Here is a 20,188-nt window from a genome sequence, read left to right as displayed (position 1 = left end):
TGGAGAGGTGGGAAGTACGGGAATATGGACTTTGGGCTCTATCCCTGAAACGCATAAAGTATGGAAAGTCGATAACCTCGTAGTTTTTTATTCTGATTTCTTTTCATGTTTCCGTTCAATAGGCATATCTGAACTAAGTGAGAATGGCCTGTGGCTTTTCTGAGGCTCTGCGAGATATCGTGACACAAATACCCAGATTTAACCACAGGGGTTCGCTCTAAAAATCTCAAAGTCTCCATACTTCTTTACCACTCTATCATGAGCTTTCAAATTGACAACCTAAGAGCTTACTTGTACCTCCTGAATTTGAATACAGTTCCAAGGATGTTTCTGGGCCTTCAAAGAAAGTGGAAATTATTGCAGAAATAGATTTCTTCACTCAGTTCCTGGATGTTCATCCACAGTGGCGCACACAAGGTGTTTTGCGAGAATTACATGGAATCGAACTTTCTTGATGCAACTCCAGAATTTTCTTTCATTGTTTAATATCCTGTTGCTGGTAGATACTCTCTAGTTCTACATCGATCCTATTGTGCTGCGCATGTTTCATCTTATGCCTCACAAAGACAAATGCTTATTATATATCATCCTGTACGTGAGTATCAAGAATTTTTTCAAGCCAGTACATCAATTCACATCGATTACTTCATTACAAAGTCACTATAACAAACATCAAAAACCCGACTTCGAATCACAAATACCACATCACATACACTTGACGATGACCAAGATGCTAGCACAGAAGCAACATTCCGACAAACTCCTCGACCTGAAACTTCAGAGGAAGAGAGCATCGATTAGAAAAATTAATGCAGAAACCAGGAAGATAAAAGCAGAAGCAAAATGGTTGGATGCATATACAAAAAGTATTATCATTCATAATAAGCAGGCGAAAGAAGCTGCCACGGCAGCAACCTAGGTACATGAGGGAAAGACAGGAAGTGGGTGTTGACTTGGAGTACCTCTTGAGAGACTAAATTGGGGCTGTTGAATTTTCTTAGTGGTTAAGTCAGTATGGAGGATGTGAAGGGGTGTGGAGGGGTGCTGGATAAATGGTGAATGGAAAGCAGGTTCCATTCAGAATAAAGCTTCCTTTTGTGCTATCATTGAAGATGTGTCTGGCCAGTATTCACAATCATGAATATGTTTTTTCATCTTATGCTCTTGCCTCTGTAGTGCATTCGATTATTCTTCTCTCTTGCTCCTTGATCGTTGTTCTCCCTTAGGTCTTTCATCAATCCTTTTTGGAAAAGCTTGGTGTCGTTATGAATGTCACCTTAATGTCTGTGACAATACTGGCACTTCATATGAGGCTCGTATAGAACTAGAGATTGTTGCCATACATGACACAATAATCATTCATCAATTTGCCTACTCTACTCCCTCCATGGAAATATAGATGTGATATTACGAATATCTACTTCGTAGATCTCATCCTAAATCACTGTGATATCCATTTAGAATTACAATATCTTGGGAAATATTAGTAAGTATTACTTGAAGAATGGTTTTGAATGGAAGTTCAAGGTTCTCTGAGGATCATGCTATTCAGACTGCGAAACAGTCTCTCACCTTGTCTTGTGATACGATACAGAGGTGAGATAGCTATCAGTTCCTGATGGGAGAGGAGATAAGATTTGGGATGGAGCAATTTGACGTTTGAAATCTAATACCATACTTTACTGTCCCTAGTATTTCACATTAAAGGGGAGAAAAAAGTTGAAGAAGATATACAGTAAATCTAAAACATCTTGTCGAATATATTGGCTACTCCAGTGTCTTATTTTTGGTTATCTAAAGATAGCTTATTAAGAATTCGTCAATGGTGAATGAGATATTAGGATCCAGTCTCTAGAATCATTAGAAGAATTCCATACTACAAGCCAAACCCTTTCTCCAAGCCATTTAATAGTAGAGAACCACACCTTTGTACACCCACCCATGGACTATTTTGACTACCTATGCAAAGCCAATAATGATTTTGATCACTAGGCCTCTAGCCCAAGCAGTGAGTTATTAAAACCACCAGTTACTCTTTATTATCGCAACAATTCAAAACAAAGTCAAGAGCGTATCAAAAAAACCACTATGAGAAAACAATACGGTTGAAGCTTCCCCCACCAAAATTCCAGCCAATAAAGAGCAGGACCCCGAGCCGAAAATCCCCTTTCTTCAAAACTCCACTGCCATCTTTCAAACACAAGTTGTTTTTTGACAATCACTCTTCCATCAATTGATCTCTGGACAAGGATTTTTTGATGGTAATATTTGTCATTATTGTATTCCTCACTAATTAATCTTCCAATATGTCGTCATTTTCTGTCCCCGCTGTTCGCAATGCTACTGGTGCATCTGCTGAAAATAGCGTAACGGCAATCATTATGCGCAATCGAGCGATTCTCTACGAGAGCAACAATCCTTCCAGTTCTTTCAATCCTTCTGTCTTGAATTTACTCGATAGAATGGTATGTTATCTTCTATCTATACTCAACTCTTGGGGGTTCCTTCTTATTGTCAATATGACTACGAAATCTTATCGATTTTCTTTGAGCACCTATGAAAGAAGAAAGGAAGGACTCACCACGCGATACTTCCTCATTTTACCCTTTCCAAGACCATAGCTAACACAATCAAAGCCCAATGACGAAGCCTCCGAGTCCAGATTTTTCGCCCGCTCATCCGAAAAGAGACAATCCCACATCAACACCACCATGCTTCTCGATGGCGCAGCCGATGTCCTTCAACAGTCTGTTGAGGAATCCCCCGAAAACTCAAGCTCCCAAATTGAAACCGTCGATGACGAAGTCCCACCTCTCTCTTTCTTCCGCTGTTGCCAGGTTAGTGTTCCCTTCTCCCTTCCAACATATTTTACCGTTATATTCCCCATTTCCTCGCGATGTGCACAAGCTAAAATATACATATAGTGTCAACAGACATCCAATTCGCCAACCTGCAAAAGAGAAGAAAAGAAGATCGGTGTCGTTCAGGGAAAAGAGCAGAAAATCCTGGTGGTCAATAGTGAATGCGAACATGAGAAGTGTTCTCGATGCGTTAACGTTGATGAGAATGGAGTACGTCTTGGTGTCAAGCCGTGGGAATTGGAGTGGACAGGTCCTGTTGTTTCAAAAGAGGCGTAGAGTTTGATGTGGATTGGGAAAGTGTAGGGGGCTGTGAGGAAGGCTTGGTTCATTCTTGGGGCTGAGATGTTTGGACAAGTTGGGAAAGAACTCTGCAGTACGGTGAAATCCTAGGTAGCGATTGCAGATTACAAGAGGCAATATAAAGAGTAAAACCTGATGCGGCAAGACGAGTTCTTACCCCATAACAACCCAGTGTACCAGTTTCCACCGTCAACTCAAAAGCTAATGATTATACATTGTGAATTGCAATTCTTGATCATCTGAAGGCCAGTGACTTCATCAACTCCATCTCTGATTCGGCACCAAAAGGTCTAGGTATTATTAATCTATGTATACGAAACCTCTCTCAAATATATGCTGTAACAATTGTCGTTCTTCCATATCTATATACTCTCGCGTCAATGTGTTCAAGGATTTCTTTGTGACTGCGTGCTCCCATCTAAAAGCCCTCCACTTTAATACACAGAAAGAAGATCAGTATCTTAATTCTTCAAAGGAAAAAGTCAAAGCGATCATCGAGTATCTCACTTCTCAGAATAAGTAGCTGGGACCGCATCCCCTTCTGTCTCAGGCACCTGAAGTTGTTGATCCGGTTCTTGTCGGAGACCTTCCGCAGGCGCTCCTTCACTTTCCACGAAATGTGATATGCGTTCTCGTGGAAGCCATGCTCCTACGGGTGTAAACCACCAGGAAATCAGTGCTAGGATTGTTACACCTCCCATAATTATTGGCGCATCTGTGTTTTATCAGTATATGGCGGAGGGATGAGCAGCTACAGAAACAGTCGAGGGTTACTTACAATTCAATGTAGCTGCAGTGACAGGGAATTCATAAGGACTGAAAAGGATTGCCACAACCCAACCATTCCAAAAGATTGAGATGAATTGAAATGGTCTACTCCATCTACCTAAACTCCATCTTGGCTTGGGAAATGTATGTGGTGTCAAGAAAAATCTTCCAAAAGCAATAAGTCCATATGCGGCCGCCGAGGGAACACCAGCAGCGGATATGAGGGATGTGAATGCGACTGCAGAAGGTAATATGGTGCAAGTGACAAGCGAGGCACAACCCCAAATCACAAGGACGGCGTTTCGGGGTTGACCTTCAGGCGAGACACGTGATACCCAATCCGAGAATGGAAGAACGCCATCGCGAGCCACTGCAAAGACAAGTCGAGATGCAGCGACAATAGCAATCGCGGTATTGAACCAAAGTGCAACCACTGCAATGATGTTCATGAAGACATGTCCACCTTGTCCTAAGACCACGGCATAGAGAGGTACGAATGGTTGAGGCGAACCGTAAGAGAACAGAGTATCCGGATCAGGTGTGCAGAACAGAAACAGAATGATGGTGGCAAACCCTCCTACTCCACTGACAATAACACTCCAGAATATGCCTCTGGCGGCTGTAATCGAAGCGTTTTTGGTTTCTTCGGCAACGTGTCCAGAAGCGTCAAATCCAATGAGGATACCAGCAGTAGCGAGATAAGACAAACACCAATTCCATCCAGCAGGTGCACCGGTTCCATTGTAAGTTGTCATAAATGCCTCCTCTGCAGTTCGGAAACCGATGGTTCGGGCAGCTCCTATTGGTAGCCAGATGAGATTGAGAAGGAAATCAAGCATGACTAAAAAGCTCGATACCCAGAAGACATACTTAAAAAGACGGGCTAATTCATATGTCAATATTTAACAATTGTTCCAATCAAGTGTGATAACTCACGTGGTAGAAAATTCACGATTGCGGCTAGTGCAAGGAGAACCTCAGTACAAATCCATTGAACTGCTCGGAACTTGATATCACTGGTATCCGTTGGAAAATCGACGTTGAAGACAACAATTTCCTGATAAATATTAGAGAACGTCCAGCAAAGAAAGTCAGAACTCGCTCATGGAGCTGTGGGAATATCACGTGCACATTAACTTACCGAAAGCATGTAATTGACAGCTCCTTGGGTATTGCCTGCAAGTAATTAGGATGAATTTTTGGAATCATGAATCCGAGATAAGCTTACTTGCACAAAATGTCATCCAAGCAGTAGTACTCCACCACGCAACAACGAATCCTAAAAGTCGACCATACTTGGCTCCTCCAGCTTCAGCTGCCCAGAGATAGATGGAACCAGCTGAGGGTGACGCAGAACAGACTTCTGCTATAACGGCTGCAGTAATGAAGGTAAAAAAGCATGTTACAAGATAACTCGTCCTATAGAGACAAGAGTGTTAGAAGTCAGGTGAGAATTTCTAGATTTCAGGTGCACAACTAACCAATAAGCTAAAGGACCTCCGGAGGCGATTCCAGTGGTGTAAGTAACTCTTACGCCTCCGACGAAGTACAAGGCAGCGAACGATGTTGAGAAGTTCTCAAAGAGAGTGTATGTTCGATGTAACACCTGTATCGCATTTGTGAGTTGTTGAATCGTTGTATTTTGGATTGAAAATTTGACTTACGGGTTTGTAGCCAAGAGTTTCCTGATCGAGTAGATAAGATTAGTTTGAATGTCATCCATCATCAGGATCGATTGATGGTAAAAGCAATGACTTACTAGTTGAGCATCATCTCGGGCCTCAATTATGACACTCTTGTTGTCTTCCCCATTGTGAACCATGTTGTCACTGGTTATCTAGTACTTGGCTAACAATTACCAACGAAAGGGTTTGGGAAGAAGGAAACAAGAGAAGATAGAAGTGATACTAGTCACACTGTCCGAATCCGATGTACCTAGCCAGTCATTTAGTACTCCGTACTATGCCGCCTTTATGCTCCCGAGAATATCCACTACGAGGCTCAATTAGTACGCGGGACAAATCACGACAGAGGAAAGAGATTTCAATGGCGCTAACCATTTCATTTTAGCCGGAGAACCAGAATCCTGATGGTTGGTCGGTCCGTTTGTCATCGATTTATACACAACCTTATTTGGCCCGTTTTTCTATTTTGATCAAATCGTAGGTATTCATTGGAATCGAACCTTTGTGACAGAGTGGGAATAAACAGAACGGTATGGTACATGAATAATAACTAGTAGGTAGTATTTGCATTATGTGCAATTAATTACCTACGAAGTACCTACTTGGGTAGGTACAGAGGACGATATAATTATTCCGTGTGTCTGTCGAACTTCGTACATTGTAGAAAATTGATAGCTATTGCAGTGCACCCCACTGTTATCGTTACCCCCACCGAGCCCACTCCAACGTAAGATTAATACTAGACCTTCTTTGGAAGGAAAGTATTTTGTGTTCTCAATGATATGTCTACAAGAAATCGTAGTATTCTCGTTGATGTGACTTCTTTCGACGTCGACTAAATACTACTACTATCATGATTCGAGATGAAGGCGATAGCCAAGTAATCCTTTGAAAGTTCAAATGTTGAGCAGAAATAGTTTGGGGGATGCAAATAACCCTTTAAACTATATTCACGTTAAACTATATTCACGCTGTAGTTTCGATTCCAAAATGAGAGACTTCATTCTCCCACGACGACGTTCTGATCGTGGCAGATTCCAACAACTAGCTTTATAGTTATTTGATTTGGTGCCATCTCAAAATTTTGCGTGCAGTCGAAGCATGAGGCGTCAGATGTCCGTCACAAACACAAACTTGCGGATGAACATAGCTCCGGACCTTATTTAATCGTTTTTCCTTTGGCTTCGATAAGGACAAAATTGCCCTCTCTTTTCCTCTCAAGCCTTACAATTTTAAACCGCTTCGTCTGTTCCCCACTGCACCCATCAAATTTGACGATGCCTCGTTGTTACCTCTCGTCGATCGCTGAGCGTCTCTCGTCGTACATTGATTTACTCATCACCAGTCTAAGTGTGAACGATCAAGAACAAGCTCAAAGATATTTTTGAGGTACTACTTAATACCATTAAAAGACTGAGATATAGTTAACTCTTCGCTTTCATGAAATATACTAGCTCTAGTTAGGACTGAACTTCGGTCCAGCACGCCTGGAGCATTTCGAGTCACGCAAGTGTGTTGCCATAAATACATTTACATCACTCTGCATCATGCGAGGGGAAGTTATAGATGGCGCATCATGACTTATAAGTTATTGGAAGCGAATCTTACCTCGAAAGGGATATGGCCTTGTCAAAGAGTCGTATTGCAATGCTTACTGGTACAGCGAGAAAAATTTAGTTTACATGACCTAGCTATCTACCTTTATGATCTGAGAAAAGATTTGAACTTACTTATAAGCAATTCTAATTTCCTTACGGACATGCAGCCAGCATCCATTATCAGCTATCTCATCTGCCCATTCCGTCCTCTTATCTTTCCATCTCGATTTTCACTTGCCAGCCTCCTCATTGTCAATTTCAATTTACCTGCTCACAACTCCATCTCCATCTACACCGACTGCAACCTTTTCGCGCCCATTCACTAGCGGTATTCATGCTTGTTCTTTCTGTGCACCTCTAGTCTCAGACTTTGGAGATCATTTAGCTCTCCATACCAAGATATATTCTGTAGTAACCTTGCATACTGTTTGATTTCTCCGACACAAAACTAGAATTGTATTGGGGCTACTACTTGAGGTCTCACTTAATCTATTGTTGTCGAAAATGGTGGTCTTCATTTGGATGATTATTTGTAGGGTATATAAAATGAAGATAATTAATATGTTGGAGAGAATAGCGTGGAAGGGAAATGTGGCATTCAAATCTTGAGTCGGTTGAAATTTTGGCAATCATGCATCAATTGAAGCTTATCAGATTCACTTTTTCTCCTATAACAATCTATCTCTCCACATGTTAAGGAATAAATATCTGTCATTCGATGGTAACAGCTTGATATCATCATCAAAAAATCACAAAATAACCGATGACTTTGCATATTCGTCCAAGATTGATTTCTACCATACACCACAAACAAGAATGTCTTTCGCACAGGAGAGCAGCATTTGAGTACAATGCAGACAGTTTGATTGAAAGACGAATGAAAATCTCGGCGCTAAATCTCCTTTACCGAAACCAATCAGGTTGATTCGTTGATACCACACACTAAAAAAATGCAATAACCAATTGCTGCGGTCCTATCTTAAGCCCTCTGCCAATTTTCTTTCATAGACGTTTGGGATTAGAAATGAACACAATTTGGCGTCCTTGGAGCTGAAAGAGCAATGATGCATGTAGCCCATACGATAACCCCCTTTTGTAACTCATTTGGGATCCTAAGCGAAAACAATTTATTACGAACAAGGCCCTGAACAATGCGTTGTCACTGTCACTAAGCCTTTTTTGCAAACTACTTGGGACACTGGGTGAAAATAACTAAGCGCGAAAGCTCGGAAGATAATCCAACCCCGTTGTCAGCCCATGATTGTTTTTTCTTGCAAACCATAAGTTCTTCTGATCTCAGCACTTGATTCAATCCATTAATCTGGATCACTGCTTCGATTTCTGCACATAAAGATTTTCTGCTTAAATCCAAAAGGCCATCTTCAGTTACTCCCTTTAGGTTTCTTTCAATCATAGCCCTCTAATTTCTGTTCACGCCCTATAGACAAGCAATTTCTTCGATTTTCAGCATTTTCACAGCTCCTCCCTCAATCTAGCATGTGGCACAGCAAGCATACCGTTGGCAGTCTTTTGGAGCATCTGGAAAATTACGATGAAAACCAGAGTTTCGAATCTTTGTTGTATGATGAAGAGGTACGTAATTTCGTTTGGCGCTTCTAGTCAAGGGAAATAGATGTAACTCAGTTCACAGTTTGCTAGCCTTCTCCGTGGCATCTTCACATCTCTACCTACAGAGTTCCAAAACACGGCCCAAGCGATGCTCGCCAAGACCAATCAACACAAGAAAAAGAAGACGAAAATTTCGGCATTATCAGCAGTCATTGAGATCAACAATATTGCTCTACCGCCCACTCTACAAGATCACTATCGATTGTGGAAGGAGAATCCTTCACGATTCTGGCATCCCGTTGAAAGTTCGATTACCGATCAATCACTCGAGTTCATCGCTGTCGAAGCATACCTGGTGGTCCGAAGTCTTCGTCGGCGACAAGTGCACGATACCATCCTTTGGAGGCTCTACGCACCTTCTTTTACCAGCTTGCATTGTTGTTAGACCAGAGAAAAAGGGTATCAATAATTGAATTACCTAACAATCTCTATCAACGACTCATCAAGGCCACACAATGCGAGAAGATCCCCGATGAAAAAACTCTTATTAAGACGAACCTACAAACTTGGGTCGCTGCTGGGTCGAGATACAACAAAATCTGCATGGCTCTCGACAAAGGTGCCTTGTTTTTGCTTCCTCAGATATCAGATGCTATGTAAGTCATCATCTATTCTGCTTTCGAGATCAGCATACTAATAGTATAGATGGGAGAATTCCACTTGTCTAAAAGGTGCAGAATTCGGCGACGCAATGTCCCATCTGAGGAGCCAGGGCATTATGGAGCTATCAGGTCAGCTTGAGGCTGACGCTGTGGCTAACAAAATTCTTGATGCCGCGCTTGGCCATTTCAAATGGAATGTCGTCGATTCAAGGACTTTCACAGCCAATCAATCAATTGCTCCAAAGATATTTCCCGTTGATACATACGCCGAGTCAGGAGTTGTTGAAGCAGGTCCCTCCATCGTATCGCAAGCTGTTACTGCCGGTCCATCCAGCGAACTGAGGGCTTTTGAAACGAAGCCAATTTCAATTTTTTCGCTCTTAAATTCACCAGAAGCGGCACACGATTGATGATACATCGAGAGACATAGATTTACATCTACAGCCGCGCAACGCTAGTGAGAAGCGAGAACGTATTAATTAAGTCTCCGCTTTTGATCTAACTCTTACAAAGCACCTGTGGTCGCCGATCCCAGGTGTGATTGTGTCGGGTGGACAAGGAGAGGATGGACAGAAAACGTCCTGTCTATGGTAAGATGAGAGGCTGGTTTTACAAAGAGGATAAAATGTGGTTGGGTCCATCATCATGTCCACTTGCTATTAGCACGAGCAGAACGAATACTTTACCCGACGAAATGAACAGTTCACATACTCGATTTCGGTATTAAAAGCTCAAAATACAAATATCGAGAAACTTAATAAAATAATACCCGTATTCACCATAGGGATGAAGATGAGAAATGTTCATGTCCGAAAGATGGAGGTGAGAGTGATTGACGATGTACTATATATTGTCATTTTGATGCACGTATATCAATCAATCAGGTGTTGTGGTTTAGTGATATAAATCCATCGTCGCCCAAGTTTGCCAGTGCCGCCTTGAGCAAAGACACCGTACGACGATATTCATATACTAAATCGTAATTCCTCGGTCCCGAAAACTGTAATCCAGACAACAAAATGTGGTAACCTTGACAAGGGATAGAATCGGGGTCTCGTTACGCGTAACGCAGGGGAGCATTTCCTCTAAACCGCAATCAGGAAATTTCGAACATGGCGTACAATCTTCAAGGTTGAAAGTAGCCATTGAAAAGACCAGCGAGATCCCACCCGGACAGAAACACGAGATTGTTTGTTTGCGCACTAATCTGGTCGACCAATCAGAATCAGAAGAGCGCAACCATTGGTTTTGTTCAAGCGATGATGTATTCGTACTTCTTTGAGTACGATTCGGTTACATTGATTGAATGGTGATCAGATCCTTACAACAAATTTCTTATCTTCGATATTCGTACATTTTCTGAGCACGATTAGGTCTTTTCTGTTGATTGGTGATTAGCTTCTCGTGTTAAATCATTTTATTTTTAGCTTCTGTACTCATGTGAGTACGATTAGGCCTTACCACGGCTAATCAAGCTTCGCATGGCACAATGCGACTTAACCACAACAAAATCATGGCTGCGCCGCAGACTGCATCAATAATACAAACACGTTGATGATGATCATTAATGTACCCGGAGATTATAAGAGAGTTCCATTCAATTGATTCTGAGTCGTAGAGATATATGACCTCTTATACTCTCCTCATCTCCAATGCTATTTCATCAAGAAAACATACCACTTTATTACTATACCAGTCGTCTCTATACAACCGACATGACCACTTCAGCTCCCCATGGAGCTGACCAGCTACTTCATGAAAGAGCTCAAGCTTTGAACGGCCTTTTTCGTACGCGGAGTCGGGATCTTCTAAACCTAGGTATGTTGCCAAATTGCACAAGTGAATTAGCTAACTTTATGAATTCAAACAGCTTTGACGATTGATTTGGGCGAGACACTTAGACGGTGCTTGCTTGAGGCTTTCAGCCAACCCCAAATTCATGACCATAATCAATTCGCCTACCATCTCCTTCTAAATTTTCTTTTATGCCTTGAATTAGGAAGACAGCCCAGGAGTGTCGGTAGGGATCTCATTCTCTCAAAGTTGCAATAGTGCTCTTTCTGATAAGTTACAGATGATATACTTAACTTGTTGGGCTTGATAGGGCATGCTGATAACATGGACTTGACAGCGGACGATGATGTGGTTGATTTGATAGTGGACAATGATATGATTGATTTGATAATGAATAATGATATGATTGATTTGATAATAGATGATGATGTGATTGATTTGATAGCGAACGTTAATGTGACTGATTTGATAGCGAACGTTAATGTGATTGATTTGACAGTGAACGATGATGCTCTGTACCAGGGAGAAGATGAAGATTCAGTGTATTCGAAATTCGGTCGCTTCGGGTTTTGTACCCATCCACCTACATACAGTTTCTAAGAACAAGTAATCTGTTGGAAAGGCACGCCTTCATAGGTGTATCAGGATCAACTACGCTCTTGATTATGTAGACAAATAATAATGTTATTTTGTGACAGGGCATCATCTTTCAATTAGTCTGAAGGAGTACTAATCAGATTTCCGGCCTTTTGGCCATTCCCTTGTGCCCCTCTCATCCCAGACTGGGCTCCTATTCCCTCCATCTACCAGGACCAAGTTGGGGGAGACGCATATATTGAATGTATAAATGTAACACACACAATCCCAATCATTGCATAGACCTTGCATAGCAACTTCATCCATTGAGCGAGAGTTTCACGCACGGATTGTGATTAATCCATTCAGAGATTGTAACGAATTGAGCCTTGTTTCCTATTTGATCTTGAAAACAAATATGTAATTTGCATATCACATTGCATACATATATCTCTGCTTAATTTATCATGCATTCCATCAGTCTTGGTTCTCGAGCGGTTGATGAACAGAGCAGAGTGGTATATGCCCAGCTGCAAGATTCCTTCAACACTTGTCACTGTCAAGCTGAGAGGGATGGTGCATAGTGCTGCCTCCGGGGCACCTCACTTCATTCCAATCAGATATGCCTTTGCGCATTCAGCTACAGGAGTTGAGTAGTTAATGTGGTTTATCTCGTGTAATGAGAACTACAAGGTAGTATTCGGAGCAACAAGATGGGATAGGAGCTAGCCATTTCGTACGCAGAACCCTGTGCACGAATCGTACTTGCTAACGTCATATAAATAACTGTTGAGTATGAAATGAGAGCTAATGAATCTCCTTGAGAACTGAACGAGTTGAAACGAAAGCCCTAGACCGGAATCCCTAATCCAAAAGTTTTAGTTACTATGGGCTTTCTTGTGGCTATCAGTCCAGCCCAAGCTGTATTATCTTCAGGTCAGTTATTACATCCACCAGGTTGGGACCAGGAAACCTGCAGATGTAGTATTCGTAAGGCAGCTTGCAGTTACGAATTTCCACAGATATTTGTAGGTCCAGATCAAGACATATCGCTTGAAAATAGCAACGTTTCTACAAACATAAATGATTCGAATATATCGAACACCATTAACTCTATCAGTATACATAAAGCAAACAACAGAACCACATCTCCGATATTGGTATACTGCCGGGAAAGTTGGGAACACAAACTACGTTCCCCGATGAGAACCTGGAGCAGATGTTAGAGCGAATGCCACTGAACTGGGATCAAGATTCCTCTATTACTGATAGAGAAGTAAGCTCGTGGCTGGAACCTGATATAGACATTAAGAAATTGATCGTAAGAGCTTAACAGGTTAATCGAGATCAAGATATTCATTTGTAATTATAGAATCAGAAATCGATAGTTAAAAATCAAAGCCTGAAACTTCCCATCTATATAAAAAGAGTATGAATATGTCAAATCATTCTGTCAAATAAATGTATGATTAGCCTTTATATTCAGAGGTCTTTCCTTCCCCTCAATTTTAAAGTCACTCTCGAATATACGTTTATATACTCCTATTAGAAAGATGAAAACCCCAGTAGCGAAGTTAGGATCTGCAAGTGTGATAGTGATGTAAACCTCTCTCTTCAGCCTAGTTTTGATTCTTGTTGGATCGACGTTTTGGGCGGAATATTCGTATATGAGCTGGTTTTGGAGGTGGTATCTTATATGTTTCAAGCAACTCTTTGTAAGGCCACTGTATCCGCCGTACTTCTATATCTATTAGTATTGTGTCGTAATTGAATATGGAATACAAGAACTTACTCTCATAAATCCCTCTCGAACACCCAACTAGGTACCTCGAACTCAGTGAATTTCTCTCGCTCTATTTCGATCACTAAATCGCCTGGCATTTCATCTGCTGCTTGTTGCATTAATTGTAAATGAACCGCATCTCTGACAGATGCACTCTAACAATCGTATATCCGTTAATGGTCGCCATCGCGAATATACCATAGGAAATGTTGCTGGTTTGGAGAAAAGTTTACAAAAAAAAAATATGCAATGTCCATGTGCACGTGCTGGTCTTACGATAGAAAAACGTGTGCCTGATTATTAGCTAACTTTGAACTAGTGCTGATGAAACAGTCGACCGCGCGCAGTTGGTCTCGCTTATTAGTATGCTTAGTTAAGTAGCATTAACTCCATCGACGTGTACTCTTTCTTCTCTATTCTCTATTTCTATCTTTATCGTTATCTCCATTTCCATCTCTATCACCGTCTCTATATCCCTCCATCTTTATCATCGTCTCTGTATCCCTCCATCGCTATCATACAACATCTTTCACGACTATACGAGCGCGGCCTTTCTATCGCTATCGCTATATCCCTCCATCTTTATCATCGTCTCTGTATCCCTCCATCGCTATCATACAACATCTTTCACGACTATACGAGCGCGGCCTTTCTATCGCTATCGCTATATCCCTCCATCTTCATCGAACAACATCTATTACGAAACAAACTCCTCTTTATATTGTGTTATATACCAGAGTTGTGTTTTTCAGCATCTGCTGTTTAAGAACCGCCCTGCTAGTGGTAGTTTTTCAGCATTTGCTGTTTAAGAACCGCCCTGCTAGTGGTAGTTTTTCAGCATCTGCTGTTTAAGAACCGCCCTGCTAGTGGTAGTTTTTCAGCATCTGCTGTTTAAGAACCGCCCTGCTAGTGGTAGTTTTTCAGCACCTATTGTTTAGAACAACTCCAGCACAGTTTATATGTTGAGTTTTGCGGATCACTTCTATACCCCATTCTGTTTCAAGTCCAAGAGTCAAGGCTGCTCTATAGCCTGGGTGGGTTGGGATTCACACGCAAAGTGTGGGCTAGCATTATTTCAATACATTTATTTTTTAACTAGGATTATCGCTAATTATACTCTTAGGGGTAAACTATGTCGAAACCAACTAAGATTCTGATTAAGGAATTCGGGCTACACAATCTCCTTCGCGAGAGAGTGTTTGTAACATGGGAAGATCAATCAGGTACATCTCGTGTGCTAGGTTGTCGTTCGGATTGTAATGGGCAGAATCTCGAATTTTTCATAGCTGCATATTATGATATGGAAGGACATATCCATATTCACTTTTCCCTTCAAGTGTCCATTATAGTTAGAGGCAATAAACAGAAAATAGAGTTATTATTGGTTGTTCCTCCAGACGCCGATCTTGCAGATGCTTCTAGGTCTCAAATAATATCGAATATCGATAAATTGTCTCACTATCACGCTTCTGCTATTCACGACGCCGGTATCAGCAATTCAACACATGTTATTTGTATACCATTCAATCTAGTTGCAGAAGGGTTCGTCGTTATGAAGAAGAAGCAGAGTACTGCGACTATGAAGGCCGCGAATCAACCCTCAAGAGAATTGATTCGTAGCTTTCAGTCTCTATCCATTACGAAAACCTTCACTGGATACATCAAGCCAAATGATTATGCGCTGGTGGGTCTGGAAGATCTTCGTAATCGTTTGACCAACACTGGTACTCCCGGCCCACGCAAAACTATCACGAGGGAAATGTACATTCGACAAGCGCTTGAATTAGTGGAATGGAGTAGATTTGACGCAATATCACCACCACCAGCGTATATCGAGACTCCTCGGCTATTCCCGGAAATACAGGTTCCCCGCTCACCACCAATGGTTTTTGAACAGAAAACGCCTTTAATCCATAGTGTCGAAGCAGCGATCGCAGAAACACCAACTCGAACTCCAACTAGCTCTAATCATACATCGGTGCATGGCATTTTCTCTTCTAACTGTGAAGAGTTGCTAGACAATGAAGTGAACTTGGACGATATCGAAGAGGATACAAGATCTATGGAAATGGAAATGAACTTCAACGTGGATTCGGATGAGGAACAGCTTGCTATTTTGAAGTCTCGAGAACTAAGTCAGGAATTCAATTATGATTTAGAAGTATTACAGATACTTGATTCGAAGTTGTTAAACTGGATACAAACAGCAATACGGATAAATTCAAGCATCTACGAACACAATCATTTGATTACCAAGTTGACAATTCTGGGTAGTTGTGTCCGTACATCCAATACTGGTATATTTGATGCTACTCTACCCTGGTGCTCTGCATTATTTTTTTACGATCCGTTTGATTCCGATCCCGATAATACTCTTGGGCTATGGGAGAAGAGAAATTCATGGCTTATTTCAGATATAGTCAGATTGATTCAATGGGCCAATAGATTCCATTATGGTGCTGAGATGAATCCGTTATTATTAAAGCATTTTAGGAGATTGGGTGATATAGCTCGTACTATTGCTTTAAATACTAAAAGTAATAAAAATGAGTATGAAGATCAGAAAGGTGTTTGTATGGCTCGTGTATTAGTGGAGTTTGGTAAGCCGGGTATTAGTACCAGCAAAGGGAACGGCAAATCTGTCTTTCGACATAGCTTGGGAACTGATAGCAATGGGTCTAAACGAGTGAAAATGTAATACATACAATATCAGGCTGAAAAAAACTTGTATGTTATGCTTTGATGTGAACAGCGAAGAAGCAATAAAACAATTCAATCGTAGATATATATCTATTTGCCCAGAATATACTCAAGAGGACAAAGGTATTCAACATGACCGAGTGGTCTGTGCAGTCAACACACATGACAGAGGCTTTGGCACGGCTCGTCACTCATGTGATGGAGAGATTCGCGAATACATCACAGAAGTGCAGGGTTGGGAAGGAAAGTGGGGGGGAGGACAGGGGGGCTATATAGTGCTGTGTGTTAGACAATAATTAGGAAAGTAGGAGTAGGGAATCTGAGGTTGGACATGCGCAGGTTTTGTAAGAAGTAATGTTACTGAAGTCTTGATTCATTTACTATACTCCTGCTCCTATGCATTAAAACACCAAAAATAAAAGATTCTAAACAAAATAAAAACTCTTTTATATAATCCTCTAAAAAAAAACCCCAAAACCACTTAGTACTCCTACAAATACTCAATCTCTAAACACAAGTCCGTATCGAAAGACGTTCTCCGATCAATCCCGAACGCTCCTTTGTAAGCAAAGTGAAAACCCCTTTTAGAACATTTTCGTTTGGCTTGCCATTAGGTATGTTGAAACGAGTTAGGTAACTTGGAGCTGGTCAGTCGGTTGTTTACGAATATCAGTTTCATAACCTACTTCTCCCAGTACTTCCAGATACTGCGATATCCTCGTGCTGCAGGAGGAACAATTGATAATTTTTTCCCCAAATTTTCACCAAAATCATCAACGTCTGCAAGCAAGTCATCGAGTGAAGTACAAGATGGAAAACGAGATTGAATACGGGAAGAGGAAGCAGGTGAAAGGAAATCATATTGATATACTACGGTAAACATGGTCTAAGTAAACGGATGTTGGTTGTCCAGTTTCGTATCTATGCATGTACAGATTCTGGAAATTGGTGGAAAGAATTTAACAGAATATAATAAACGAATACTGTTTTACTGAAACCCTGATATTCAGTGACGGTTTACGGGAAAGGGTTAACGAGAAACGCGTTAAAGTAGCAGCGCTGGATAGTTTATATTATGTATTGTCCAAGTGTAGAAATAAGAAAGTGGTGTTGTGGTTTAGTGGTATAATTCTTGCTTAGGGATTTATTAATCTTCGTTGATTAATTCTCCATGTAAGAGGTCCCCGGTTCAATCCCGGGCAACGCCCAAATTTCCCCTTTTGAATTTGACTTTTTTGCTCTGGTTTTGGAAGTAAGAAAAACATGCCTTTGGATCAGATGTGATGTCAATCAACGTTGTTGTTAGTTATTACTAGCGTTTTTTACTCCTCAGCGTCAATTTTTTTGAGATAGGAACAGTTGTTGGGTGAGATCTTACATAAGCACAACCCCCCTGTACTCACTTTGTGCGTCGATCGCGCTGTAGATCTAGACGTGGATAAACTTTTGACATTTATTGATCTCATGAGATTCTGTCGAACACTCACTTATCCAATTAGGAGTCAAGTAGGAGTCAGAAATGAAGAGATTTCATACGTGGTACTTCGTATCATTCTTTTATCATTTGCCCGTAGTATATATGGACATGGTTATTGTATCTATCCTTTTCTTTCCTTTTCAACATGGTCATTATCGTGAGATATAAGAGTTTAAGCCCCAACTTATCGCACACTAAACGAAAACACATCAAAAACCCTTATTTCTTTAACTTTTAAACTATATATTAATTCAATTAATTTATAAATTAAGTTTATAAAAATAATATATAAGATTAAGAATTATTAAAATGATTCAAAAAAACAAATGAAATATTTTTAATTATTTTTTTTTGATAAAGTTATAAGTTCTTAAAATTGAAAGTATCAAAAAACTTGAAAAAAATGATTTTTTTTATAGGAAAAGTATTATATATTATAAATTTTGAAAAATTTCAACTTTAAAAATCTATAATTTTATTAAATTTTATAATTTCAAGAAATAATTTAAATCAAATATTCTTTATATAGTTATTTCTTATATATACAATTTTCAAATTTATTTTTCAAATAATTAATTTGTATAAGAAAACAATATTTTTGTAGGGATTTTGTTATGAAAAAGAATGATGTATATTAAGCTAGGGCCTTAACTCTTACATTGTGTATATATATAGATCTGTAGGTCAATATTTATAGAGAAACCAATTTATTATATTATACTTTGTCGACCTCAATTGCCCGATAAAAAATTCTGTTGATATTCCACCTTTCTAGCACGATTAACCATATTCGATATGGAAAAGCCAGCTGATGAAAATAGATCAAAACAACAAATAATGAGACAAATTCTCCGTTTCTATTGCGCCCCTTACTTACTTCTAGAACACTAATAAGTAAGGCCAGCCATGGCTTCCCACTGTAAGATATGTTCTTTCATTTTTGTATTAAATTTTAATCCTTTATATGATTTCTCCTCAGACCAATAAATCATGAGTTCCTTCACCGACAACCTCCTCCCCATCTATATCATTGGAGAAACCATACGCGCCAATTATGCATACTTTGCCTTTCACACAACTCCTCAGATAACCCCATCACTGATTGCGCTTCTTTCCGAAACTCTCAAACTTGCTATCGCAGCTATAATTATCAATCATTCCGAGGAAGGTCTTTCTTCTATCAGAAAGAAATTTAACAGGAATGGCTCTAGGGATGTTGTGCAATACGGTGTTCCAGCAGCCTTTTACCTCATCAATAACCTGATATATTTCACGATTCTGCCGTCCACATCGCCCAGTCTTCTCCAAGTATGTATGCTTGCGAAGATTCCCGCGACGGCGATCCTGCATCATTTCTGGGTGAGGAAGCAAGGAAATGCTCGATCGTGGATATCTCTTGGCTTCCTCTGTTTTGGGCTCTTTCTCTTCAATATCCCCTCGGGCAATGATACCAAAGGTTGGCTTGTGGCTCCTGTGGCAGGATTGGTGATCGCGGTCTTCTCTGCAATCGCTAGTATTGCTAGTGAGTCTCTTACCAAGACTGGTTCATTCTGGGAATCTCAACTATGGCTCTATCTTTGGGGAGTTTTCTTCTCCATCATCACATACCCCATTGCTACATGGATAACGGTTGATTGGGGAACGAATGCAAATCTCTCGGTAACATCTACGGCAACGATTGCTATCTATTTCTCGTGTCTCACATCCGGCGTCGGCTTAATCGTCGCTGCTATGCTCCGGAAAAAAGACAATCTTACGAAATTGGTGGGAACTTCGATTAGTCTGCTCACGATTGCCGCAACGCAGTATGTCATATTCCCCGCGTTGCGATCATCGGGTTTCACGGCGTGGAAGATCATGGGGGGATTGGTAGTCATCATCTCGACGGGTTGTTATAATTATTTCAAGGATACATCTCCAGAGAATGTCAGTTCGTTTAGTCGGTTACTTCCAACCTCCAATGAGTACACTGAGGATGGGGAGATCTCAAGATCTGAGAAATCAATTGCTGTATCGGCAATGGAAAGAATGTTCTCATGGTTTGCTTTCGTTCATCAGAGATCCCCATCTACTTCTTATGGGTTGGTTGAAACTCGGGAGGCTGAGAGCGAAGAGAGATTGTCAACTGCTAGTAAAGATTTAACTTAACCTCGGAAATTGCTTCCAAGCCTAATCTTGATTAGAAGGACATCGGGAGACTTGGAGATTCTCGAGAAGCTCAAGTCCTTGATAAGTTGGATGAAGTTTGAAGAGGTCGATCATTGGTCATGATCTTCTTCGTCGGTGGCTCTATACTCAGAAAGTAGGGGACAAGTTTTCAAAGCCATACCTTCTTGATATCATCTAGCCGTAGATTAGACCGGTATCTCTATTTTACTGTGCTCGCAATATTTGTCACAATCTTGCGCATTTATA

The 20,188-nt window shown here is 40.7% G+C and overlaps 6 protein-coding genes across 6 annotated transcripts; 5 read left to right on the top strand and 1 right to left on the bottom strand.

Annotated features, from left to right (window-relative positions):
• Nucleotides 1–2,306: 2,306 nt before the first annotated feature.
• EAF01_009360 (uncharacterized protein) lies at nt 2,307–3,137 on the top strand (the record flags this gene model as incomplete). Its single annotated transcript, XM_038917616.1, has 3 exons — nt 2,307–2,465; nt 2,637–2,837; nt 2,925–3,137. The coding sequence occupies 3 exons, from the start codon at nt 2,307–2,309 to the stop codon at nt 3,135–3,137; spliced, it is 573 nt and encodes a 190-aa protein (XP_038767221.1).
• Nucleotides 3,138–3,547: 410 nt separating this feature from the next.
• EAF01_009359 (uncharacterized protein) lies at nt 3,548–5,751 on the bottom strand (the record flags this gene model as incomplete). Its single annotated transcript, XM_038917615.1, has 9 exons — nt 3,548–3,593; nt 3,669–3,876; nt 3,940–4,812; nt 4,866–4,986; nt 5,071–5,105; nt 5,158–5,348; nt 5,411–5,535; nt 5,594–5,614; nt 5,689–5,751. 9 exons carry the CDS (start codon nt 5,749–5,751, stop codon nt 3,548–3,550), a joined length of 1,683 nt encoding a protein of 560 aa, XP_038767220.1.
• A 2,958-nt stretch (nt 5,752–8,709) lies between these two features.
• Nucleotides 8,710–9,853, top strand: EAF01_009358 (uncharacterized protein; the record flags this gene model as incomplete). Its single annotated transcript, XM_038917614.1, has 4 exons — nt 8,710–8,805; nt 8,864–9,152; nt 9,227–9,437; nt 9,487–9,853. 4 exons carry the CDS (start codon nt 8,710–8,712, stop codon nt 9,851–9,853), a joined length of 963 nt encoding a protein of 320 aa, XP_038767219.1.
• Nucleotides 9,854–11,158: 1,305 nt separating this feature from the next.
• On the top strand, nt 11,159–11,837 carry EAF01_009357 (uncharacterized protein; the record flags this gene model as incomplete). The annotated part of the gene is made up of 3 exons (XM_038917613.1): nt 11,159–11,261; nt 11,314–11,463; nt 11,518–11,837. The coding sequence occupies 3 exons, from the start codon at nt 11,159–11,161 to the stop codon at nt 11,835–11,837; spliced, it is 573 nt and encodes a 190-aa protein (XP_038767218.1).
• Nucleotides 11,838–14,728: 2,891 nt separating this feature from the next.
• On the top strand, nt 14,729–16,294 carry EAF01_009356 (uncharacterized protein; the record flags this gene model as incomplete). The annotated part of the gene is made up of 1 exon (XM_038917612.1): nt 14,729–16,294. The coding sequence occupies one exon, from the start codon at nt 14,729–14,731 to the stop codon at nt 16,292–16,294; it is 1,566 nt and encodes a 521-aa protein (XP_038767217.1).
• A 2,469-nt stretch (nt 16,295–18,763) lies between these two features.
• On the top strand, nt 18,764–19,921 carry EAF01_009355 (uncharacterized protein; the record flags this gene model as incomplete). The annotated part of the gene is made up of 1 exon (XM_038917611.1): nt 18,764–19,921. The coding sequence occupies one exon, from the start codon at nt 18,764–18,766 to the stop codon at nt 19,919–19,921; it is 1,158 nt and encodes a 385-aa protein (XP_038767216.1).
• Between the last annotated feature and the right edge of the window lie 267 nt (nt 19,922–20,188).

This window comes from Botrytis porri, assembly GCF_014898465.1.
Source record: "Botrytis porri strain MUCL 3234 chromosome Unknown BPOR_013, whole genome shotgun sequence".
NCBI lineage: Eukaryota > Fungi > Ascomycota > Leotiomycetes > Helotiales > Sclerotiniaceae > Botrytis > Botrytis porri.
This window is presented reverse-complemented; position numbering and strand designations above follow the sequence as displayed.